Here is a 25,890-nt window from a genome sequence, read left to right as displayed (position 1 = left end):
AGATAAACATCTGGAGGAGCTGCTTTCTGGCTGCAGACTCACGCTCGTGTCGTGCTAATGAACGCCCAGCAGCTCAGGAATGTGGGTTATCAAGTCGGGCTGCTGAAAACCTCATTTTTTTGTTGTTTTAAACACACTGTGGGACCCCACCGCGGCCACTCCTCATCCCAACACAGCACCCTCCAGGTACAGCCACACTATACAACCATGTGCTGCCCATGAGCATACGGGGCAGCCTTGCAGTGCTGAGAGCTGTGCTTACCCCTACAATGGCCCGGCCGACCGCAACCCCCACCAACAAGACCCAGACATCTCAACCCCTCTCTACACCCTCAACTTGAAGCAAGAACACACGTGTAGGGAAGACCTATGTCCCCCTATAGCTGCCATGTCCCCCCATAGATGCCATTCCCCTATAGAAATAATGTCCCCCTATAGCTGCCATGTCCCCCTACAGATCCAATGTCCTCATGTCCCCTATAGATTCAGTGTCCCCCTATAGATGTGATGTCCCCCCATAGATGCCATTCCCCTATAGACACAATCTCCCCCCATAGACCCCATCTCCCCACAGACCCCATCTCCCCACAGATCCCATCTCCCCATAGATCCCATCTCCCCATAGACCCCATGTCCCCATACACCCCATCTCCCCATACAGCCCATCTCCCCATAGACCTCATCTCCCCATAGACCCCATCTCCCCATAGATCCCATCTCCCCATAGACCCCATCCCCCCATAGATCCCACCTCCCCATAGACCCCACCTCCCCATAGACCCCATCTCCCCATAGATCCAATCCCCCCATAGATCCCATCTCCCCATAGAGAGCAGAGCTGCGCATGCGTTCCATGACCCCCCCTCTCCCCATGCAAAGATGGGGGCGTGACTTGTGTAGGGGGCGTATCTTGCTGGACAAGGGGGCGTGCTCAGAGCTGCTGCCCGGTGCCGGCGGCGGCGCGGCGGTGCAGTCGTTGTCCGGTCCGGTACAGGTGTGCGCGTGGTGACGCCGCAGGTGCGTGACGAGGGAGGGGGCGAACGGACCTTCGGGCCGGAGGGGGCGCAGTGCACGGTGCGGGGCTGACAGCGGGGGTCGGGGTCCTGGTCCTGGTCGGGGTCGGGGTGGTGGTCGCGTAGGGGTCCCCGCCGTGGAGGGCTCGGAGCTGTGTGGGTGTAGGATGAGTGACAGGGTAATAGAGCCCGGTGTTGCGGTGCTGCTCGGTTAGATGCAGGTGCTGTGGTCTTTAAGGAGCGTTTTTCCTTCGGGGTTTTTCCATATTTGTGGGTTTCTATCTATCTATATGGCTGCTGTATGGGCTGCAGTGCAGCCATTCCCTCCCGCAGGACTCGAGGTTCCCGTCCTCGTCGGGACTCTGTTCCATCTTTAATATAACTATGTAACGCCGTGCAGAACGCTCACAATCTCGTTTAAATGCTAATCTTATAATAAAGAGCTCTTTCCTGACATGGGTTGGAATAATTCAGGAGGAGCAGCAAAAGAAGGACAAAGGTGTTTGAATGGGATGAAACTGAAAGCGAATGGGAGAGGGCTGAGGACGTGGAATGGTGCTGGAAATGAAGGAGCTCACATTTCTGGGCATCTCGATGTCCTGCTTCGTGTCCCTTCCCAGCAGCTGGGTCTCTATTCTCCTTTACTTCCCATGTACAGAGAGATTGTCAAAGCGGAGCTGATTGTCCCTGTGCACCTGTGGCTGTAAGGCAACAAATGGTGAGGAAACCCGAGTGTAACACAATGGTGGCAAAATTCATCTGCAAACAGTGATTGCTGAAGGTTCCCGTGCTTAGGGATCAAATTAAGGCCCATTTTCTGCACAATTGAACTAGATTTTGTTTTACTGTCCTTCCGTGTAAGGTGCACGTCAGTCAGCGAGTTGCTGTCTGCCAACAGAGGCTTCTAATGAGCGCTCTGCTACTGTTTCCTTTGCAGAAGCGACTCCTGTTTGGAGAATGGTGATTGAAACTGCTTCCCTTGATCTTCTCTTGGCTCCGGATTAATGGCCAAGCAGAAGTTGAAGCTGTAGCTTTAGACAGCTGGCTCCGAGTTTTGTCTCTTTCAGCAGATGCGTTTTTCAGGAGTGAATTTAATCTGCAGGCTCCGCGGATGTATTCCATGCCTTCATGGAATCCGTGCTCTAAGTGTTTGCTACATGGATAGCAGGGGCTCTGTCTTATCATCACAGAAATGCTGGTTTATTTGCATGTAAGGCATGCTTGTTCAATAGGGAGGGGCTGGTGAGCACCCCTCTATTGGAATTAGAGCCATTATCTTTGTGGATGATCATTTGTGTGACAGCTGTTAGAAGCCTGCAAACCAGAGAGCAATCCTTATTGGAGTTTAGTCCTAATGGAACTCCTCAGGGTAACAGAAGAGGTGCTTTAGGGATGCAAAATGTGTTCTGTCTTCATTGTGAGCTTCTCTTGTTGGAAGGGGCGATGGATGCACTTTAGAGACTGCCTTCAGTGGGAGATGAAAGCCTGAAGCTGCAGCAAGCTGCGACTGGAAGCGTAATGCTGATAAGTAGTTTCAGTGTGTTTCAACACCACGACTAAAATAGTGTAACTTTTCTGGTTTGCCGTGATAGTCCAACCTGTACATGTCTAAAAGCACCATCTAAATCACGATCTCGAAGAACGTGTGCTGGCTTGGAGTGTCATTCCATCCCATTACATCAGGTGAATGAAGGGATCTCAAAGAAAGTCCCATTCTTTCTGATGTTACCCACCCGGGCAGCAAGGTGCTCTTCAGCTGCGTGTTTTATCTCTGCACAGCAGCAGGGTGCAGCACTGAAGAGGTTCCTCTGCTTCCAGCAACAAGCCGGTGCCTTGCAGACCCATTCTCACCTGTCAGCATTGATTCAGGTTCTTCTGCCTCAACTTCACATGAGATCAGTGAGATTCCATTTGCTGCAGCTGAGTTTATTGGACTGAATCTGCATTCCCAAATCTTCGATGTTTTTGAGGAATTGCATTCTATGTCCTTACATTTTACTGTTTATATCAAGTTCTTAAGGTGCCTTTTAAAAGACTCAGACTTCTGGAGTCCTGTAACTTAATGGTCAGCTAAAAAACTGATGGAAAAAACAGGAAAGAGCTCAGGCTGCCTGATGTCACTGCTGCAGGATCAGGCAGTGCACTTGCTGCAGGCATTGTGTGACACGAGGCTGGGGTAAAAGAAAATAGGAGAAAAGGAAAGGCGTTGCCTCACAAGCTTTATTTTTGTCTTATCAAGGAACTGTTTAAATTAATCTCCCCTCCTTTCCTCCTCCACAAAAGAAAACTGTGTTAAAATATATATACGTATCCAATACTGACTTGTTGAAATATGTTGTGTTAAGCTGTACGAAATTTCTTCCAGTTTACGGCAAGGCAGAAGTAATCCAAACTATTCCTTTAGGTAACTGCTGGCTATTGTGACGAGAGATTTACAGCTGCCTCTGTGAACAGAAGACTTATGTTGGCTCACAGAGGAAACGGCTGCTGCGTGAAGAGTGAACACCACCAGTGAATGAAAAATGTTTGCATAGGAATTACATCCTCTTAGGTTTCATAACTCAAGCCTTCTTACATAAATGCCAGAGCATTTGGTTCAGAAAGCAGAACAAGAGAGGGCATAGCAGGGCTTCCTGGAGAACTCTGTGTGTAAAGCTTCACATCAGCATCCTTTTCAGTCACAGCCTGCTTCTTACTTGGGTTCTGCTTTACATCCTATTGCTTGCCCCATTCATTGTGGCTGGTGTTTTATCAGGGACACCATCTCAGCGGCATCTGCAGAGGAAGTTATAACTTGAATCTGATGCTGGGGGGTATTTTTGGTCAGTGGATGTACCAGATTTGGGATGATCAGCACTTGGTGGCATGAGTAGATCAGCAGCTCATGAACTGACTCCAAATGGTGACTGTCAACTACTTTTCTCCCTGTGCTGACTGACACTCTGCTTTCTTCTTAAGTAGGTGTTCGTGGTGAAAAGATGGAGCCCTCCCCATTTAATAGAAGACAATGGACTTCACAGTCTTTGAAAATCACTGCCAAAGAGCTTTCTCTTGTCAACAAGAACAAGTCCTCAGCTCTCATGGAGAGGTTCTCCAGGTGAGTTCTGTGAGGATTCTGAACGCTGTCTGCATGGGGAGGTTAAAGCTGAGATACTGAACAATAACTGCTTCACTGACAGTTGGTTTGCTTCTCAGAAATAATACTGCTCTGTGGTTCTGGTTCAGTATATGCTGTGCAAAACTTCTTTTAGTTGCCGATGTTTCAAAGATCAGAGTTATAATCTGTTCTTTCTGCTGTCAGAAAGTGTGACTACAGTCGGATTCTGAGGGCATAGTGTTGGAGTGTAGGCAGCTACTGCTGATGGACTCTTACTTCATCAGAAATGGGACTTTGCAGCTTCATCATGAGCTGCATAGGATTCTCACTTAGCGTGGGAGCTGGGCAGCCAAGTGACCTAGACTTGCATTAATAGTGTAGCAATGTTTTATTTAAATGAATGAGAGAAACTATCTGGAGTCAGCAGAGGAAGGATAATTACGTTCTGGACTTTACACAGAGATGCTGCTCTGTAAGTGCTCTGTCCTAGGAGAAGCTGCTTGCTTTGACCAGTCTCGTTAAGGTAATTTATTCACTCATTGAAACTTGATTACAGAACCAAGTCATCTTGCTAAATGTTGGTAATCCTTTGGAAAGGGCTTATTGGAAGTAATCCAAACTGCTATTCCTTAATCAAGCGGAGTCCCTCTACATAAGCAGTGTCAGTTCCTTGCAAAAACACAGCGCTGCTTACTGGCTTTGCCAACTCTGACACCGACAGAGAGGAGTGTTTTTCCCTAAATTGTCATTACCTAAATATTTGTACGTGGAAGTATTTTTTTAATCCCCGTAGCGTTTAAATTATCAGTTTTGCCAGGTCAGAGACATGCAAATTTGCAACAGCAGGAATGTAAACAGTGCGCTACGCTGGACTGACTTACCGAGTGCTGCCTGAAGCTTTTCAGTCCTTGTGTATGTTCTCCAGTTTGGTAGGGCACTTTCATCCCCATGTCTCTATTGCTTTTTTTCAGCAGCGTTGATTTCTATTCCTCCATAAACTTATTTTCTCAGCATGTCTCGTTTCAATTTTGGAAGCTCTGCAGTAGACAAGACACAGGTTAATCCATTTGTGTGAATTAAAGATGGCCAGCTACAATTCTTCAGCAGCTTTCAGTCTGTACAGTGAATGCAACTTGTAGAGCAGCAATAAACAGGAGTGCAATCTGCTGTTCTGCATGAGGAGAGAAGAAACCTACATAGGAGCACACAGTACACAAAAGTCAGTGAGGTTCATCAGCTGTAAGACAGGCATTTGTGCATAAGTTTCTTTTTCCTTAGAAAGAATCTGGTCCTTCTATGGGTTTTTTTTTCCTTCTTAGAGCCCCTGATATTCATTAGTTCTTGGTTTGATACCAGCCATCATTAAAAGTCTGAAGCTGATGACTTATAGTATCAGTGACTCATTTATGGCCAGTAACATATTCATAGCTTTATCAAAAGTAGAAAGACCCACAGATAAGGAAAACAGAAATACATTGAGGGCTGATTCTTTGAAAAGCACAGCTTTGGTTACAAATGGCAAAATGTGTCTAATCAGATTAATCTGTGCATTTCAAAAGCAAAATGCAATCACTGTGTGCAGTATATTGACCAGTGAGGGCGGTGTGCTCTGAGCTCTGGGTGCATTTACTCCCAGCAGAGTGGCATGCAGATTGCTGGGAGTTTTCTGTAGCTTCTTAAAGGACTTTGATTCATGATCCAGGGTAGCTTATCTTCAGAGGGCTGTGATTAACGTTGCCACTGCTGGGGTGATTCAGCTGCTCATGAAGCAACTGCTGAATTGGTGCAGTTTACCACCCAGCATAGTACGATCAACTGGCACTTATGTAGATTTTCTGTGTATGCCAAGCTGTAATTTGTTACGGTTCAGCAGCTGCTGTATAAATAGCTGAGGCAATACTCCTGTGAGGGGACACAGCAGGCAGCTGGGTGGGAGAAACAATACAGCTATTCCAAGGTAAACTGCCTTGATTTGAGAATGAGAGTGCTTAGCTAACGAAAATGATCAACGCATGTTATTACTGTAAGCTGAATGACTTAAAACGTGTCTGTCATTTTGCATTGTTCAGATACTATTCACTACTGTTTTTTTCCAGCCTTGGGTTTTATTTGGTAAGTCTGATAAGTGCACGGAGTCTGAGGTGGAAATGAAATCTCAGCTGTCTTCATGATCATTCAATATTCCAGTTTAAAACTGTTGTGTCTTTTTTTTTCCTCCTTCCTATTTCCCAAAGGTATCAGAAAGCAGCTGAAGAAGCCACGGCTGAGAAAAAAAGAAATGTAAGTACCTGTTTCCTAGGCAATAAGCAACAGCCTGCAACCAGAATGGATTACCTGCATGAAATGTTCATGTGCTGGTTTATTTTGGGAATATCAAAGCTGTTGCTATGTGTCCTACAGAAAACTCAGACACAGTGTCTGCCTTTGACCCGTTCCCTCTTCTCTTTACGATGTTTAATGAAAGAAAATCAAGTGACTTGCCCAAAGCTAAATGTTGAATCACCAGTTCACTCCTAAGCAAAAGGCAGAACGAGTTGGCTGTCATTTCTAACCACAACCTCTTTGTTCTTAGCTGTAGGCAGTTGTGTGGTACCCCTTCCTTTCTTGACTGAATTTAAAAGCCTGCTTAAAAAGAAGCTGCCAGCTTCTATGAAATCTAGCATGCATCTCTTTGATAACTGTAGAATCTGTTAAGGGATCTTGTCCAAAATGGTCTACAGAGTTCAGACTGGCCCTGAATGTGGGACAGCCATCCTTTTTGGCTCTGCTAGAGCCCCGCATTCCCCCTGCACTGTACTTACTGCTTGCGGTCAAGAGACCCTGATGGAAGATCAGGTGTTCACAAGCAGACCTTGTGATTTTCATTCAAAAAATACAATATTTACAGGATATAGAGGTATGATTTTGCTAGAGAACACTTCCTTGATCTCTGTAATGCTTCAGGAGTCATTTTCCTTCTTTCTCTTTGGGATACAGGAGTGATAAAATAAATGCTCTAAAAATTATTCCCCAGTCGTAAGTTTCCTTCATTGCTTCTATGATCAGGAATAGGCAAACCCCAAGCAAAAATGACTGGGGCTGTAAAGTATGGCAGGGCTTCATAGCAATGTGTCTCATATCCAGAGATCCTGGATCCTGCTGTGCAATTTTAAGTACTTCTGTTACACTACAACATCTGCCTTACAACTTTAGTGCTTTCTTTTAAGTACAGTCAGCAAGTGAGCTGATCTTTTTGAAGCCTAGATGGATTCAAGTTAATTTGCAAAGCAGTGTTCAAAATGTGACCAGAAGAGTAATGGGGTGAGAGACTTAAATCCTAATATAGCTGCTAATCCTGTTTAATTCCTGTAAGCCTTGCAGACCTGCTCCACTTGCAATGAGTCTGATGCACAGTGGACTCCATAAGGGAGGGACAGCAAAAATGCAATGCTGGCAGGTAATAGATTTGAATGAATCAAACGTGGGCTGGCCTGTTACTCTGAGGAGAGGTAACTGCTTGTGAGCAAAATTAATATGGAAAGCATTTGAATGTGCTCCATGTATTACCATCTAACTCGCAATGGTAAGGCAGCACTTGTGCTTTGTGTGAACGTTTCCTGTCTAGAGCTTTCAGTGTGTTGAGTGAAGTAGAAGAGAAAGTCCAGTGAATGATCTGGTATTTATGAATGGGAGCAAAGAGAAATATCTTGTCTGTGCCTTACTTAAGCCTTACTCTGCATAGTACAGAATAGTGAGGCCAGATCTCTGGTGTGTGAAATGCTTCTGTTTAGTGCTAGTAGAAATGCAAAAGATCAAAAAAGTACCGGTTATTGGAAGCTAATTAGTGGCTTTTTGGAAGTGTTATTGTCTTCTGAAGCAGCTGGAAGACATTGCAAAGCTTGGCACACCACACATCTCTCTTGTGGCTGCGTTTTCTGTTGTTTGTTTGTTCCAGGACTAGAGACCCTTGTTATGTGGATTTGGGTCCCCTTCCCTTCATGTGTGGATTCGAGCCTTTTGTGTGTCATTTAACTCATTAGACCTTGACTCCCTTTTTCCTTATAAGGCCATCCTGTTTGCTCACTTCCTGCTTTAGCTCCTGACTTTTCTCTTCTCCCCCCTCCTTCCTTTCCTATCCTGGATGCTTTCTCCATGTGGCACAGTTGTAACTATTCACAGCTGTCTGAAAAAGCGGAGAGCTGAGATCAGTGCTGAGCCTTTAACTTCCTTTCTCATAGAAAGGAAGTACTTCATCAGGCACATAACTGGAATTTAACTTCTTGTTCTTTCAGAGCACAGAAAATCTTCCCCCTCATTTTAAGAGAGGGAATCTGAGCGTACTAAAGAAGAAGTGGGAGAATCCAGTGCTGGGAACGGAGTCTCGGAAGGAAACGCTACGAAGCAGCTGTGCTGAGGGTGGGCAGAGGGTCCCGATCCCCGAGCTGGGAGCTGGAAGCAGCCTTGCTTTATCCTCAGATACGGAGCAGATCCCGGCAGCCGGCACAGCATCTCACAGCCGGGCCTCTTGTGGCACCCCTGGGCAGCTGCAGTGTCCCGGTGTTGACAGCAGAAAGTCTCAAAGCCACTCAGCAGAGAGTGGTAAAATGGAAAACTATCTGAGAGAGCCCAGAGAAGTGGAAAAGCCTGAAGCCAGTGAAAACACGGAGCCTTCAGGGAAGATAGAGAAGTACAGCGTTCCGTTGAACAAGTTAAAGATGATGTTTGAAAAGGGTGAAGCAGCTCAGCCCAAGGTAAGGATCTGACCTTGCAAACCTTAAGGGAAACTAAAACTGCTGCCTCCTGGGCATCGGGAAAAAATCCCGGGAGGGAGTGGTTCAGAGCTATTGACTCTGATTGTGTTCATTGTTTTAGTTGAATCATAAGGTAGCCGCTGTTAATAACTGCTTAGAGCTGTATGAAGAGGTGTAGAGTTCTGCTTTGCTTTGTCGGTTGCTCGTTGCAGATGTAGGATGAATTTGCTTTTGGTAGAAGGTTAACGTTTAAAATGAGAAAAATGTGTGGAATTCCAGCAGTTTTTCAAAGCGTGGAGGGAGTGTTTATCTCCTATGGAGATTAAGACGAGCTGCGTAAACGTGAATTGTGTCCAAATACGTGGAGTTATGTATAAAGTTGAAGAGAGCTCTACAGTATCGGCAGTTGAGATGAATGCACTGCCAGAGCGAAGGGCTTTATGTGCATCTGTGTCACACGACCAGACATAGCTGTGTGTGCATAGAAATGCTGTGAAATACCTCCTTCTTTTCCTCGCATCTTTGCATCTTAACAAATGTTTCTTATCAAAAAAATCCTCGCTGGGGATAAAGAAGCAAAGATCACCAGGCGAGCTGCTGCCTTCACTCGTTTTGACTTGCAAATGCACAGGGCTTGCATTTTCCTACGACTGCTCATGAAATCTGATCCTGCATGTGGACTGCAGACTGTGTGTCCCGAGGGAGAATTGCTTAACTAGAAAATGAGTTGCATATGCCATTGACTTGCAACACAGTCCCGAGGCTGGTGGAGTTTCCAGTTTTCTCATAGTTTCCTATACTTCTGGCTTTGTTTTACTGCCGGTGATTTTTCTTGCACTATTGAATAAAACTAACAGATTTTGTACAAAGCTTTTTAAAGTATGTATCAGTTAGGAGATCCAGAGGGGCAGTTCTTTGTTAAAGGAAGTTTGGGGTCTGTATGTGGTAATTGCATAGGATTCTGTAGTCTTTGTCTTTCTCTATGAGCCACCCATGCTATCAGGGCTGTTTTTCAGGGTGGGACTGGAGGGTGATTTCCTGATAGCACTTATGTGAACTCTTGCTGTAGGATTAATCCATCAGGATTCCTTAGGAAAGTACCATTTTGCAGATGGACGTGAAGTAATTTTATCTTAGCCTGGGGAATAAAATTGTTTTGGAGATGACTGAGTCTGGAACTGATAATTCTCTTAAGCTTAGTCATTTGAACGTGGTTGAAATCTGAGCGAACTCAGTAAATATCATACAGTAGATATTAAGTTCTTCAGGTTAGGTTCAAATCTTGTTCCTATTCCAAGTTAATCTAGTTACTTTATAATTTTGGAAGGGAAAAGGCACTAAGGGCTCTGAAGTTTAAGTCGGGGGGGAGGGGTGTCTGATTAGAAAGCACTATTGTAAGGTTTCTGGTTCTGGGATTTTATCTGGGGATTGGAGGATGATGTCATGTAGTCACGTACAATGAAGATAGTTCAGTGCTATGGGGACACAGATCTTTTTCAGTGAGGTAGGAACTGACTGCAGGATCTGTGGTTCTCTCCTCCATTTATACTCTTCCTGAACCCAGTTGGTTGATAAACTCCTGGCTTAAGTGCAAGCAAGGCTTCCTTCACATGAGAAATGGTAATTTTCATTGGTATTTGCTTCAGTCTTATGGTATAAGCGCTGCCAGAGCTTTCCTGACAAAAACATCTGTATAAACCAAGAGGCAACACGGCTACAGGTTAATGGCTGTGAAGATAAAATAACTTGCCTGGTTGCTGGGTCCATGGCAAGAATCCAGGTTGCTGCCTGGACTTCCTGACTTGATCATAGACTCTGCACAAACCTATTCTGATTTTTGGGTCAAAACTTGCTTAGTTTATTCATCTGTTTGTTCAGATTTTGCTCTGTCTTTTACAGCTTTGATACAAGGCGGATTGTTTTCTTCCACAAAGACACAGTATAAATACTTCCCAACACATTAATCTGAACCAGGAGCAGGCACGTTGGTCTAGATTGCTTCAGCGCTAAGCAGAAGCCAAACATGAGGTCTTTTATCAATTTCAAAGAATTCTTCCTGTAAGTGATAGCAAAAACATACCAGAGGAAAATCAGAAGAAAAGAAAGAGCAAGCAGTTCTGCAAGGCTCGTTAGGAAAGTTATCTCTGAGGTGGTTTCTGTTCTTCCTTTAAGGCAAAAACTTACTATGCCTTGTGTGTCTAACCTGATGCTCAGGGTCACATTTGACACAGTTGTCTATAATGAAATAGGTGTAACTTCTTTTTGGTCTTTTGCCCAACAGCTCCTTGTGCCCCAGGCGAAATGCTGTTAACTTTGTGGTACCTCTGCACTCACCTCTTTTGTCTTAGAACATTGGGGCTTTCCAGACATGAGGAGGATTTCATTTCATTTTGCAAGCAGCACAAGCTGTAGCTCTGGAATAGCGGCCCACCCAGAATTATAGAGGGAACTGAGTGGGATAAGCCTAAACCTGGGAGTAAGGGATTCCTCCATGCTAACAGCGTTACCTTCCATGCACCCTAATCAGCCTAATTACTTGTGGTCAGGCTGTTGGTGGTAATGGAGAAAGTCTCTCACCTTCCTTAAGTAAACATTTTTCACTTACAGCTCTGTTTTTTTTCTTCCATGGTGTGAGACTGCTAGTATAAAATGTACACAACATCAGCTTTACCCAGTCTGGATTTCTAGCTGTTTTTTTCCCCAGAGAGATGCTAACGGCTTCTTGCAGTGAAGTTGGAATCCCAGACACCAGATCTAAATTTCTTAAGACTTTTGTTCCCCAGCAGTGAAATCTTCCTCATGAATGGGGCTCACCAGTTCAACTTCCTGTGTGTCTGTACTACCAACTTCACTTGTAGCTTTGTCAGTCCTGCTGTGTGTGAGAGTATGTGATCCATATAACAAATACAACACCACCCACCAGCTTTTCACTAGTTCAGTTTCCAAGTGGGCTAATAAACTGATTTTTTCTATCCTTAAAGGGTCTTTTCTTTCTGTGTGTTTTGCCTATAACTGTTTTCTGTATGCTAGTGGAAATCTAGACCCTTTGAAGGACCAGTATCTGAGCTGTAAGAGCTTCAGATGTGTGGGTTGAAGGCGGTATGAAAGCAGACATAGGCTGAAGAAGAATCATCTAAGGATAGTTTGCTCAGAATAAGGAATCTGCAAGTTCTTACAAGTGTGCAGACACTCCCAAACTGAACCTATCAACTCACTCAGTGGAAGGAAAAGGCTTGTCATGGCTAAGCTCTTTTCCAGTAAGAAAAGTTAACAAAGCCTTAAACCACAGAAATAAGAAATATTTCCCATGCTAATGGAAAAAAAAAAAAGTTTTCCAGCTGCATTTTTCCTTTCCTGGTAAAGTGCTGTTTTGTAGGCCAAAGTAACCTGATTTTTCACAGTGATTGTCTTACAGTGCAGTTCTGTTAAAATAAAACTTGGAAATTTCCTTCATGTTGGTGACCAGCAAATAAGAAAGTTGTTGGTAGGAGGTTGGGGGTGCAGGGATGTGTGGTTGTAGGATCTTGCCAAACCTGCCTTCTTCCTCTCATCAGCCTCAAAAGTAATTTCTAACCATCCACATGATTTATCTTTTCCTAAGGAGGAAGATAACACCCTCTATCTATCACCTTCTAGTATTTGGAATGTTGTCTTTCAGCTTTGAAAGCTTCTTATTTCAATGAGGTCCAGTTAAATAGTGCATTTCATGAGCATTCAGCTGCTCTGAAGTTTCTTTCACAATTCTTCATACCAAGCACAAGGTTTTGGGGTGTTGGTCTCAACAAGTGAGCCTTAAATCTGATTGAGCCAGCCACAACACTTGGGCTGTAACTACAGAACTGCCCACCAGTACAGCCTTGCAAATAGTGATTATCCTGTTTATCTGAGAATATTTATCTCTAGCACTCTAGCTTAAGCCTTATCAGACCTAATTAGGGAATTATTTGGTACCAAGTGCATGAGAGATCCAAATCAAAACAAATAGCTCTTGATAACTTTCGTTTAGCATGTTTTTTTTTCCTTTCTGTAGCTGAAAATCAATGCTGATTTCTGTTATCTTCTTTCATCATTCTTTTCATTTTTGAATCTTAATAAAATGACCTTGAACACTAATTTCATGAGAAGTGGTATGAGATGCAAAAATCTAATTGCTAAAAAGCTCACCTGTGTGGCTGCCTGATCTTTCAACCCAGATACCTTATTGAAGGACATTCACCAGCCTCTTCACAAGAGTGTTTTCCAGGTGGTAAAGGGTCACGTATTCAGTGATCAAACTTAATATTGGTTAAATAAGATGTCACCTGCTAGACTTGTTTATTCTAGTAAAGCAGATTTGCTAGTGACACCTGTGCATCTTAAAGGATTAAATTCAACAATCTTTGTTTGCCTAGGCAGCTGATAGGTGGGTTCTGTCTCTAATAGGTTGCTAGAGACCAAAGGAAGACAGCAATTGGTAGGAGGATTTCTGAAAACAGCTTCTCTTCAGAGGACCTTGATGTTGGCCAAGGAGAGAAGAGTCACAGTGCATCAGGTCAGTAATCCCCCTGTTTGTTTGTTTTCTTCAGTTTATATAATAGAGAAATACTATGCAGAACACAATGGAATTAAATCTTGCCTTTCATAATTAGAAAGAAGTGTAACTATCTCCTGTCTGCGAAGTGCATGCAAGCATCACATTTAATTAACTCAATCTTGCTGTGAATGTTAAAGCATTGTCCCCTTAGGCAAAAGATACTGAGGCACAGGAGATAACTAGTATTAATCAATTAAAGTAGTTGTTCCTATGACTACTTTTAACAGTTTGTCTAATTTAGAAAATAAGTAGTGAGTAGACGATTGATCTTCTTTGTTTTAATTCTTATCCCTCCCACCTTGTCCAGACGCTTCCAAGGACGAGTGAGGATAAACTGAACTAATTTATAACGTTTGTTGTTGAAATCCTCATCTTTAACATGTCACATGGTGAATGTTTTCATGGAGAAGGTGGAAGTTGCAAGTGAAACTCTGCTTTGTGTTTAGTCTTCTCTAAAACACTTTTAACAACTGTGTCTCAACGGCAGTGTTGTGAATTTCCATTTAGCTGCTGTAGCAGCTGCTTTCATTTGACAATAACAGTAAAACAGCCATCAGTGTTCATACTGTTTCTGAGAGCAGTGGCTGAAGTCTTTGTCAGTGACAAAGTGAATGTGCTACTTCTGAAACTGGCTGGGTAGATTACAGGACTTAGAGCCTGTGACTGAGAATTTCTGTCACACTGGCAAAGGGATGGGGTTTGTAGTTTTCATGTGTGCTGTTGGCATTCGTGGAAACTGCTCTTTACTCATTTAGTTCATTTCATCTTGTAGATGCAAGTCCAGCACTCAGCCCAGATAAGGCGGAGACCAAGAAAAGCTTAGAGATGCCTCGCTTCACTGAAACTTCAATAAAGGATAGATTGGCAAAGTATCAGGCAGCTGTGTCCAAGCAGGGCAGTTCTACAGGCCTTGTTACCACGGTAAGTCTGTTTGTCTTGGGTAGAATTGAATTTTAGCCTCAACCCGGGGCTGGAAAGATGTTACAGAAACCAAGCTTTTTGAAGATAATGCCATCTTGTTTTGAAAAGACCTTTGTGCTCATAGGGCTCATTTTTAATCCAGAGTTGTCTCTACTTCAGGGAGAAGCAACGATTTGCATCTTGTTGGAATGATCTTGAAAGTTTTCCAGGAAATTAATTGCTGGCACCCTGATTTCATCCTTCTAAAACTTAACTGATGTTCTTTTTCTTTCTGCTTGTCTGGAGATCTCTGTGTGCTGAAAACAAACAAAAGCCTCACTTCTGTAATGTACACTAGCTTTAAGCTAGAGGAAATAGTCTCTACCTAACTGAAATGATTTCTCAATTTTGTCTGTGTTGTAGATTTGATTCTGCAGCCCTTGGGAGGAAAATCTAGTAACCTTTGTGATATGAGTGGAAGGGCACTGCAGCCAGTGCAGCAAATGTCATTATCTCCAAATTGCTGATTTGAGTCCAGTTTCCCACTTCTATTCAGTTTGCCAGTTTATTTCTTCCTGTCTGTGGCTCAGAGTAGTAGCCAATTCAATAAGGAATGTCCTAATGGTAGGAGATTTGCCATAGCTTTTCTCTTGAGACTGTCATTTTCAATTCCCCAGTGCTATCAGTTTGAGTGTCAGCACAGCCTCGAGCTCTTAGGAAATCCCATTCAGCAGAATTTCTTTTGGTTTTGTCCTGGCACGTTAATAAGGGCAGCAGGTAAGGTGCTGATGAGGTTACTGTTTGCAATACTCAGAATAGAAGCTGTAAGTCTTGGTTATTTTCCTTCTTTGCTGCCAAAGGAACTAAGTGTCATGATATGGCAGCGTGATACTTGTACTGCCCTTCTCTGAAATCTATGCTGCAAAAGAGAGAAATAATCTCTCCTGGGATCAGCTTTTTTTGTGGGCATTGTTGTGTAATTAGGACTGGATTAAAACTGGTGGATGTTTTTGCAGTGGGTTAGAGAAACGGTGAGAAGCAATTATTTTAATAGCATCACAAGTGACACAGGAAGGGTAGGGAGAGATGGTGAACAGCACACATAGAGATCTGTGCATTAAAACATCAGCACTTAATTACATACCTGTTAGACTCAATTGGCTTACAGAATCCAGTGAGCTGCTGGTGCTGGCATTTGGTTATCTGTCTTCCATGTTACAAAGCAGATGTCTTGTGAATGGCATGAGGCTTTCCCCAATTATCTTGAATCCTGCGGCAATGAAACACGAGGTTTTGCTGGATTATTATTTAAGTGTGAAAGATTCTTTTGTGTAAACGTTAAGACAGTTTGTAAAGAAAATAAATCTTGGTAAATAAGTTTTTTTTTGGGTTTTTTTTGTCCCCCCTTTTTTACTAGTATAGAAACAAGTAGGATTTGCTTTATGTTGTATTTATCAACTACTCAGTGCTTTATATGGTGCTTATCTTGAAAAGTTAACATGTCTGGACAGTGAAGATGTGGAGTGAGCAGGAGAAAAATGGAAGAGTTGATCTTAAAGGAAATCTGCAGTCAGAGAAAAGGGCTGTCATTATCTTCCCAGAGTAAAATTTTACAGCCCCATCTCTTTTCCTCGTTAAAATCCATCACTTTGCAAATGTGTATGATTATTTTTTTTAAGCTCTTTCACTTAGTTATTGCTGTATATGCTAGGAAAACAGTTTACAAAAAGAAAAGGAAAGCAAGTACTTTCCTAGGAGAAAAGAGCCTGTCAACTTTCAAGTGCTTTATTCTATAGAATGAGATTCAAGCCAGTGAGAGTGAACTCAAGAATTACAAATCTGAGCAGAAGGAGAATATGCCACCAAGTTTTGAGGACTGCATTTCCTATCAGGATGGGGAGAAGGTAAGATGTTCACGCTGGTGAAGATCAAGGACTTCACTGTAAGTGGAACTAGTTGCTGAGTGTCAGCTGTTTTGTTCCACATGCTATTAAGAAATTGAATCTAAGCAGGTGACAGCATACCTGCAGAATTCCTTATTAATCTAGACTGTATCTGAATTATAAGCTAGCAGGTATCAATTGAAGACTTTTAAAGTTGTAAAGAATGTCTAGAGATAAGTCTTAAAGTTTCCTTGCAGATTTCCCATCTTCTCAATAATGACATGTTGTTAGTGAGGCAGAACCTTTGGTTGTCATACTTTTTAATGGCTTCAGCAGATGATGAGAACTGAAACCTCTGATTTGGGGTTGGTTTGGTTTGACTTTGCTGTTAGTATTTGATACGGTGAAGTCACCTAAACTTTACTGTGTCATATTCCTTAACAAAAATAGTGTTTCTTAAGTAGGTGTGTGTATTATTATTATTATTATTTTTTAAAATAACTTAAAAGATGAAAAGCTTTGTGTGATGCACATAAGAGACTTTGTCACCATTTCTTCTCTATTTAGCGGCTGCATCTTGGTTAAGGTAGCAGAGTGCGCCAGTCTGGGTTTGCTCCTGTTTTTGAGCTTCAGCTGTAAATTGGGGCTAAATTACTCTCTGAATACAGAGATAATAAAGAGTGCTCAACCGTTTGTGTACTAAACTGGGATAGCAGACGGGATAAAAGTAGCTGAATAATAATCAGGGTACTGTGTATTCAAGCCATTCTGAACACGTGGCAGCCTAATGCCAGGAGGGCTTTTAGAGCTTTCCAGCCTTCCTTGGGCCAGAAGCCAAATTGCTGCTTTCAGCTGTTCCTTACTGACAGCTGAGCAGCTCTGTGTTTAACTGGTTGAGGCTGCTTCTGCTAAAAGGTGAGTTAATTAAAAGAACACCTGTGAAATCAGAATCCTTTTCTGCTGTTGTATGGCAGATTTGAATAAAAGTGATCATACTCAACAATAGTTGCGAGTTACTTGTTGAAGAGTCCAGGTGCAATAAAGAACCTGAAGAGAGTGTTGTTTGAGAATCAGGATTGTCTATTTGAAATGGCATGATGAAATTTGGAAATAAGCCTAATTAAAACTACTGGTATGAATGTCAGCAATAGGAACCTTCAGGCAAAAAGAGAGTGAAATAGACATGCTAACTTCCATTTCTTGCACTGAATCGATGACTGATTTAGAAGTCAGATAAGTGTGACTCCAACACCCATAGAATGTGCTGATGCACTTCCCAGTACACCAGTGTTCATCAGTAGAACAGTGTGTGTTAATTTATGTAACTTCTTCTGTTACCTCGTTAATTTGCAAATGCCAGCTGCCTGCAATGGACCATTCAGTCATTAAAGTGAATTAATGATGACCTGCCATTAATCTTGTTACAGTAGTTTAGTTTCTCAGTGTAGCTACTTAGAGCTCTTTGATAGCAATAGTACCAAATTTAACAACTCTACATCAAGTGCTTTATCTGTAATGTGTTCAGTGTCTGAAACTGATTTATAACCACCTCTTAGAAAAGCTGTAGAAATTCAGGGATTTTTTTGTTGTCGTTAGGGCTTTCTTTTGTTTTGGAAAGCACTGTATTTGAATGCTTAAGTATCATAGATTTGCCAAATGCTGGGGGGAGCCATGAGGTTTCCAGTAAACACGTATTGCTTGGTGGCCAAGGATTTTCTCAGTAAGAACTAGGAAGCAAAGAGGCTTTCTAATGACTAAGATAAAGACATACAAGCTGCAGGTGTTTGGGGAAAAACAAAAATACAGTGTTTGTGTGAACACAACAGCAGATGATCTGAATGTTGCAAGAGCTGTAACTGTGAGGATATCTGCCTTGTAGCAAGCACTGAATGTTCTTGACAGTCTGCTGGACTCCATCTTGGGCCTTATGAAACAAAAAAGTAGCTTTATGTGTCCCTTAGTGTGGCCAGTCTCTTCCTGTCTGAGAGCTCATGCTGTCACTCTGTGTGTTACCTGGGCCACGATTCTCGGTCTCCTGAAGATCACAGGTGCTTATTGCTCAATGTTCTCTTGCAGGTTTCTGTAGGTGAAAACAGCCTATCTTTCCACTCCAGCCTTTCAGAGGATGGCAATGGTAAGCACTCATTTTTCTGCCTCAACAAGAGCAGGATGTGCAGATGAGGACAAGTGCTCCCTCTTATCAATCATTTGTTGGCAGGATGCTTAGGACCACTCCTGTCAAATGATAAATTTGACCTAATAAAAACTTTTTCATACTAAAAGCCTGTCCTGTGCAAGGCTGAATGTACTTGCTAATGCAGGACAACTACCAAATACCTTTGGCATTGATCAGAGGTAGACAAATCCCATTCAGTTAAGTCCTTCTCTTGTTGCATTAGATTTACACCTGAATTCAGGGCAACATGAGAGCATTTTGTGGAAATGACAGCACAGAGTTATGTGTTGGATCTCCATATATAAGTTTCTGTAGTGTATCAACTTAACTATTCGGATACGTGAGTAGACTGATCACGTTTAAATGTATTTGCTTTGTCTAAATAAAAAAGTTTAATAACAAACAAATGTTTTAGCCCCTACCTGGTAGGATTGCTATTTGGCCTTATCAGCATAAACTGTCCATGGTTTTCAGGTCATTCTAATGATCTTTTCTTCCTATCTTCTCTTCCCTTAGTTGGACAAAACCTGGAGGGCGAGACAGAAATTCAGAAACCTGTCAGCACAAAACAGCAAAACTTTGGTTCCAAATCACTTGGCCAGACGGATGCATCTCTGCCAAAAACGGTGAAGGTAAAGGAGCTATTTATTCTCAAACACTGGCAACAGTTAAGAACAACTTTCTTCTCTATTTAATAGTGAAAAGCCTTCATTCAACCAGTCTGTCAGCAAAGAAACTGTATTAGTCTCTCATCGGACTGTGAGGGAATTTGAGTGCTGAATGGAGAAGCGCCTCAAAACTTGTGTTTTTCAAAGGTGAAGCTTGAGCTGCATACTGGGAGCTGTGTTGCTGCTGTTGTAATGGTTTGCCCTGTGCAGAGGCAGCCTGCTTCTCTTCAGAAGGGGAGAAGCCTGGGGAAAAAGGGATTTGAGCAGGGATGCAGATCCTGCCATGGTTTGTATATGCCTCCTGTAATGTCAGAGCTCCTGGATGGCACTAAGATCCTGAACCTGAGAGCCCTTAGGAGGCCAGGACCTGCCTCTCCACACTCCTCTTCCAGCTGTTCCCAAAGCAACAGCAGTTGGTAGAAATGTAATATCAAGGGTGAATGGTGAGCCACTCCGCCGTGGCATTCTCAATAACAAATCTTCAATGTTAGATTTTCTTTAGCAGGGGCTCTAAAGCAGATGGAGCACTTCTTGGATAGGAATGTGTTTGCTAATCTTATTAGCCATGCAGACAGCAGTTCTGAATGTTTCGATCACACTGCACTTGTCACATGTGCTGTCTGGAGTTAGGATGCCTATTCCCTGGGTTGCCACAGGCTTCCTGGCTCACTCTTGAAGAAACAACTGTGCTTTTGTTGCTTTCCCCATCTTGGAGAGGAACAGCACTGATGTAAGCAAGAGCAGTGAGATGTGGCTTCTTGGTGTTTGGTGGTATAAATGCTAGCATAAGAACTTAGCTGCCTGTAATGTTTTTGTAATCTGTCTGTGAAAGCATACAAAGTACACGCAAGCGATGGATTTTGGTCTGCAATCTCTTCCTATTATTATAACCACTTTAGTCCTCTACCTTGCTAGTGCTTTTGATGCTGCACTGCTCCGATAGAAACCTAGATGCTGTTTATTCACGAGGTTCCTATTTGTCTTTTCCAGCTTCTGTTTCCTGTTCTTGGTTCCTAATCTCTGCTCCTGCCTTCTGCTTCCCTCCTAATGTGAGCTCAACTCTCAGCTTTCTCTCGAGTTCTTTACTTATTGGGCCTCACCTTCCTCCTGTAGCTCCTATTTGTAGTATGCCTGGAAAAGAATTTCTTTCTCTTCACACCCCAAAACACCTCTCCATCAGGCACAGGGCTCATTGTTATACAAGTAAGTTCCTCTTCTTAGATGGGGATGCACGTTGCAGAAGCACATGCCAGCACTGTCATGTAACGTTGCAAAAATGAGCTCTTGGGCAAGTAAATTGTTGCTGCCTTGCTTCCTGTGGCAAAAGAGGATGATCAGAGTTGTGTCTGAATTGGTAAACTCTCAATTTTCTGAGATTTCATTTAGCAACACGAGATTGAGAGTTCATATGCAGTTTTGGCAGCACGACTGTGGGTCCTTTCCAAAGGAACTCTGAATTTTTGTTGGGCTAGTTGTCATCATCATTAGAACTTTAATCAACTGTAGCTTAAAGCAGTGCCTTAAAAAGTTGAAATACCTATTGAACTGGAATTAAATTGGCAGCAAATTTTATGGCTGTGACAAACAGACTTCAGCTGGCTCAGTCTTCAGCAATCTGTCCCTTGCATATTGTAACTTCCATTGCCTAACCATTGTTTCTTTTCCATTATAAATTAATTGCTGTAATTATGTTTTCCTGCTGTCTTCCTGTTTTGTTTTTTTTTTTTCTTTAGCCACAGTATTTTTCCTTGGAACTTTTCAATAATATTGTAGCAGGTAATTCTGTGTCCAAAAAGAAAGAAAACAAAAGTTTTTTTAAATGCTGTACTATCAATATGTCTATGTAAACCCATGGATATGGAGCTTAGGCACTCCTATGCTGCTGCTGAAGTGGTTGCTGTCAGTGAGCAGAATGTTCGTTTCTCACCTGCAAGTTGTTTTCTTTTCTTGGAGGTATCTTTCCTGCTGGCCAACCATAATAGATTCCGAGAAGTGAATGGCACCAAGTGACCTTTTTCATGGACAATGTGCTTGCTTCCTTGATGCATTCAGAAAACAAAGTCTGAAGCTGTTCCCATATAGCAGGGCAGCAGCGCTTGACTCCTTAGTGTTTAAGTTTACCCTTGCACTAAATTCTCAGGAAATTCTCTTGGTAACTACATAAACAGTTCTAGCTTTTTAACCTCAAAGCCCTGCTCAGCTTTAAGTCTTGAGCAAGTTTGAGGGCTGTTTGTCCTGAAACCCGACTACAGTTTTTTTTTGCTGTAGAACTGGAATTGCTTACAAATGAAGTCAGAAGCATTTCCTGCTGCCCACATCTGCACTGAGGCTATTTTCTCCTCTTTAAAAGAGGAGAGCATTTAGCAAAAAACGGACTTCAAACTGCTGAGGGCAGCCTGCACTGTTCCTCTTCTCTCCCCAGCCTCGACCTTTTATGTTGAGGTTTTCAGATCTTTTTCTATGCTGACTTTTTCTTTTGGAATGTCTCGTAATGACTGTATCTACTTAAATATTTCATTGTTTTCCTATAAAGAAAAAAAAAGATTGCAGAAACATTATATTTCTGGGAACTGGCTCTGTCAAAGTTACAGCTGGGTTCTAGCATTTCCATTGTTCCCTCTTGGCTTGTGATGTGCAGCTCACTCGGGCATAACCTTGGCTGTCAAACTGTGCTGATCCCTGTGGGTTTGCTGTAGCTTCTTCCTCACTCATTGCCCACCAGAACCCCACTCTATCAGAATTAGCATTGAGGTTGCAGAAATACAGCCATTTTTCTGACAACTGTGGAAGCTGTGCATGAATCCGAGCCAAGTCTCCTCGCAATTGATTGATTTTCCAGCTAACGAACTTTCTCTTCTTCCTATAGAAGTTTCAGTTGCCAGCAAAGGAAACCTGTGTTGGGTGTCAGAAGACGGTGTACCCAATGGAAAGGCTCCTTGCCAACCAGCAGGTGTTCCACATCAGCTGTTTCCGCTGTTCCTATTGCAACAGTAAACTCAGGTAAACACACTGCTCCATTTGGCTGCCTTCGAGGAAGTGTGGCTTTCCTATTCTCAGAAGCCGAGTAAAATGCTGTCCAGGCTTAGCAGAAGTGAAAACAACTATAATCCAGTGAACTGAACAGGAGCATAGGAGTGGTAAATGCAGTCCTAGTTCTGCCAGCTGCCTTTGCACTTAACGCAGCGTGTTTTGTAATATGTAATGTCACTTTATGACAGGAAGATGTAGTGTCTACCTCCTGATACTTGAAAAGAGGGTCATACAAACACATTAAAACTGTAATTTTTTTTCAGCAATGTAACTAAAATATACGCTTGTCTCAGAGGCTGAGAAGCAGCTAACATCTGATTTTGTTTCTCTCTGTACAGTCTTGGGACATACGCTTCTCTGCGTGGGAATATTTACTGCAAGCCTCATTTCAATCAGCTCTTCAAAGCTAAAGGTAATTATGATGAAGGCTTTGGACACAAACAGCATAAGGAATTATGGTCAAGCAAAACAGAATGTGAGGAATCCCCGGAGAAAACTCTCCATGGTGTAAATGCAACTGAGAGTCCTCAGAACCCAGGAGTAGAGGATGCCCCAATTGCAAAAGTAGGAGTTCTGGCAGCAACTATGGAAGCAAAAGCTTCAGCTTTGCCTGAAAGAGAAGAGAAACCAGCAGAAACAAAAAAGCTCAGGATTGCCTGGCCACCTCCATCAGACCAAAGTACTCAAGGAAGCACTGTGGATGAGGGCATCAAAGTATTAAAGCCCAAATGGCCCCCAGAAGAAGAGAGTTCCAAGCCAGATGTGTTGGAGGATGTGGATCTGGATCTCAAAAAGTTAAGAAGATCCTCCTCACTGAAGGAGAGAAGTCGTCCCTTTACGGTAGCAGCCTCGTTTAGAACCGTATCTGTTAAAGGCCATAAAACAGACAATTCATCCTCTCCTTCTAAGTCAGAGAGAGACACGCTGAAAAGAAGTGAGGAACTGGAGAGAGAGGTTGTGGTAGACAAAAAGCAAAAGGAAAAGATTGAGAATAGGAACATACAGAATGCTGAGGAGAAAAACGTAGAGGAAGAGCGTGAATTACCTGGTATCAAAACAACAGAGCATAACTTTGTAGAAAATGGCCAGGAGAATGCAGAGACGGATGAGGAAGAACATGCTGTGGAAGAGCAGCAAACCCCAAATGAAGAATTCCTGGAACCAAATTCTCCTAAACATTCCAGCTTATCCAATGTAACTGCAAAGGAATCATCTCCTGAACAGCATCGCAAATCCCAAGATGTTGGTTTCTGGGAGGGTGAAGATATGGAAGATCTATCTGTGGAAGAACAGATCAAAAGGAACCGTTACTACGAAGATGACGATGAAGAATAAACAGGCCTTTTATAATAAAACTTGCTTCAAGGTGCTGGGCCTTTTTTAATTGGTGTTTTTAGCTTTAACAAACAGCTGTCCTGTATGAAAGTGATGCTATACTGCACATCGACATTAAGGGAATCATATGTACAAATTATCTCAGCCAGAAAAGTACTGCGGGAGCCTGAAAGAATGTCTGGGTGCATGGAAATGAGCATCTGTGGCTGTGGGATGCCTTTGACAGGTAACCTCCATCCACAGGATGATAACAGAGCTCTTTCCTGTTGTTTTATCCTTTTGGAACTCTAGGACCTGTTTCGCTAATGCACAGAATCCCACTGTACTCTGTGCTGGTATGGAACAGGCTTTCTGTAATACACTACTTTTACCACTACAAAACGCTACTGCAGTGCTTAGGGACCAGTTTCAAAGGGACTTTCTGACCTGCTTTAAACATGGTAACTAAATGCACTTTAATACATGTTAAGGGCACAGTTTTGTTTTTTAATATAATAAAAACACTTTTGGGGCTTGGAGTCCAACAACTAAAGCGTCTTAAAGTGAGCAGAATGTTACTAACTTTCAATTACGATCAATTGAAGGTTAATACTCCATTTCTCTCTGTGCAACTGGAATAGTGTGCCCACTGCTGGAACAAATGTATTTTAGTGCTTATCCAAACTCAGTGCTGACAAAACTCCCTTGAGGGCAAGTCAACATATTTGCAGGAGCCTGCAGGGCATTACTTGTGCATTTTTATATGCATTTTGAATGGGGTTTTTGTTGTTTACTTAGAGTTCATTATCATTTAAAACTGCACATAACATTTTTTAAGGCCTTTTGACCGTTTTGAAATCCTACTTGTATTGAGCTGCCATGATTTTACTTTATTTTTCTCCATTATGGCTGTGAAATTCTGCTGCATTGCAAATCTCTGGAATAAAACCATACGAACCAGAAACTTTCTGATTGCTAGCATTGAAGCTTAGTACATTTTAAAAACTTGACCGCATTTATTTTACAAATAATGGAATCTGAATGGCGGAAGGAAGATATCCCTTTCTATTAGCTTTTATTTGTACTGTAGTGACATGAGAATTAACTCTTAACTCTATTTGGAGGTGTAAAATATCCTGCTTTCTTAACAGTCCTGCTAACTTCAATAAAGTTTGGTCATTTACATAAAAAGAAATAGGTCTGAAGGCTGCATTCGTACTCGTTTCACAAAGAAGCACCGTTTTAAAAGGGGATATGAGTGAAATCCGGGGTTTACTTACAGCTGGAGGCCAGGCAGTGACTTCTTGTTGCCACTAGGTGACACTGTGGGTTCACTTTTTGAGGTCACAACAGACTGCAAGGCTGAGGGGAGAGGTAATTAGCAAAGGGTGAGCAAAATAAGGACACGCAGGTATCTCATGCTCCCATTTCTGGCTTCAGCTGCTTCTCAGGCAGCTGAGGACAAGCCAGAGTTGATTTAGTTTAATCTTCCTTACAGCTGCTGTGTATTGTAGTTATCTTTTGAGCCTGGGGTAGTTTTGGTTGGGGTGTAGGGCACCGAGAAGGGAACACCCTGCTGCTGTACTAGCGTGCATTAACAGCTATGTGGCTTTGCATGTACAACCTATGAGCTGGTTGTTTTTAAGGGAGAACCAAGCCTTGGTTTCAACAGGTAGAGGGAGATCTCAGACTTAGGGAGGCTGATGTACAAGTGCATGTTTTCTATATCCCCTAAATCCTTTTTTTTCTTAACATCTACTCAGCAAATCAAGCAGTTCTGCCTGGAAGCTGTTGGTCACAGACATAGGAGGTATTGGACATCCTTGTTTCTTAGGGGATGCAGATGAGCTTTATAATGCATCCCTGTTTATGTGATACTAAAGCTGCACGGCTGCTGTTCATAGCTATTTGTTCTGGTTAAATCTCAGCCACCTGCGAGTCCTTGAGCTACACGGATTCTGACCACTCAGTGAACGCATTCTCAGGGAAATTAATGCTGGGACTTGTTCCACTGATAAAAAGCGTGGATATTATGAACTGCCACCTCCTTGTATCCATTAGTTACTGTAGTCGTTGAGTGCTCAATGGGCCGTTTAATTTACTCTCAGCTGGGTGGATGCCAGAAGGGCTATTATGGGACAGATGGATCTCTGCTACCACACACACGGAACTTGGTGCTGAGTACCTTGATGGAGAGCTTTAGATAATTAATTACAAAGCAGAATACAGCCTTTATCCCTTGGTAACCCTCAGTCCCAAGCCCATCACGTTGAAATCATTTTCTGAATGCTTTGAAACCTACTGGGAACGTTTTCAACTTTATATTTTTCAGCTTGTGAACCTGTTTTGTACTTAAATGCTAAACCGCGTCTACATTAATGAAATAAACCCTTGTTACCTCACCATCAACTCGTCATGTGAGAGCTGAACGGCTGTACTGTGGAAAGGCCGCTCTTTGGGGATGGGAAGACGATCTCGAGGCTTTTTAATGCGGAACAATTAGGCT

General features: G+C 42.6%; 1 protein-coding gene and 1 long non-coding RNA gene across 11 annotated transcripts; one reads left to right on the top strand and one right to left on the bottom strand.

Annotated features, from left to right (window-relative positions):
• The first annotated feature begins 933 nt into the window (after positions 1–933).
• Positions 934–24,579, top strand: LIMA1 (LIM domain and actin binding 1). Of its 7 annotated transcripts, none has more exons than XM_015886813.3 (11): positions 934–1,017; positions 3,975–4,110; positions 6,345–6,390; positions 8,382–8,840; positions 13,263–13,371; positions 14,186–14,334; positions 16,110–16,217; positions 18,273–18,330; positions 18,889–19,004; positions 21,907–22,040; positions 22,409–24,579. In XM_015886813.3, exons 2-11 carry the CDS (start codon positions 3,992–3,994, stop codon positions 23,403–23,405), a joined length of 2,295 nt encoding a protein of 764 aa, XP_015742299.2. In that variant the 5' UTR covers positions 934–1,017; positions 3,975–3,991; the 3' UTR covers positions 23,406–24,579. The 7 variants fall into 7 exon arrangements, with proteins under 7 accessions (XP_015742299.2, XP_015742301.2, XP_015742300.2 ...); XM_015886815.3 differs by having other exon boundaries at positions 3,972–4,110; XM_015886814.3 differs by having other exon boundaries at positions 934–1,074.
• Positions 4,482–20,265, bottom strand: LOC107325707 (uncharacterized). 4 transcript variants are annotated; one of them, XR_014941366.1, is made up of 4 exons: positions 20,141–20,265; positions 18,795–18,899; positions 15,458–15,583; positions 4,482–5,302 (listed from the first exon to the last, which is right to left on the bottom strand). It is a non-coding gene; the product is annotated as an uncharacterized LOC107325707 (long non-coding RNA). The 4 variants fall into 4 exon arrangements; XR_014941365.1 differs by having other exon boundaries at positions 4,992–5,147; XR_014941367.1 differs by lacking the exon at positions 4,482–5,302 and adding an exon at positions 10,684–10,896.
• Positions 24,580–25,890: the final 1,311 nt, after the last annotated feature.

The sequence above is a fragment of the Coturnix japonica genome, unplaced genomic scaffold (assembly GCF_054131305.1).
Source record: "Coturnix japonica strain WE unplaced genomic scaffold, WE-NBRP24 Scf075, whole genome shotgun sequence".
Classification (NCBI taxonomy): Eukaryota; Metazoa; Chordata; class Aves; order Galliformes; family Phasianidae; genus Coturnix; species Coturnix japonica.
This window is presented reverse-complemented; position numbering and strand designations above follow the sequence as displayed.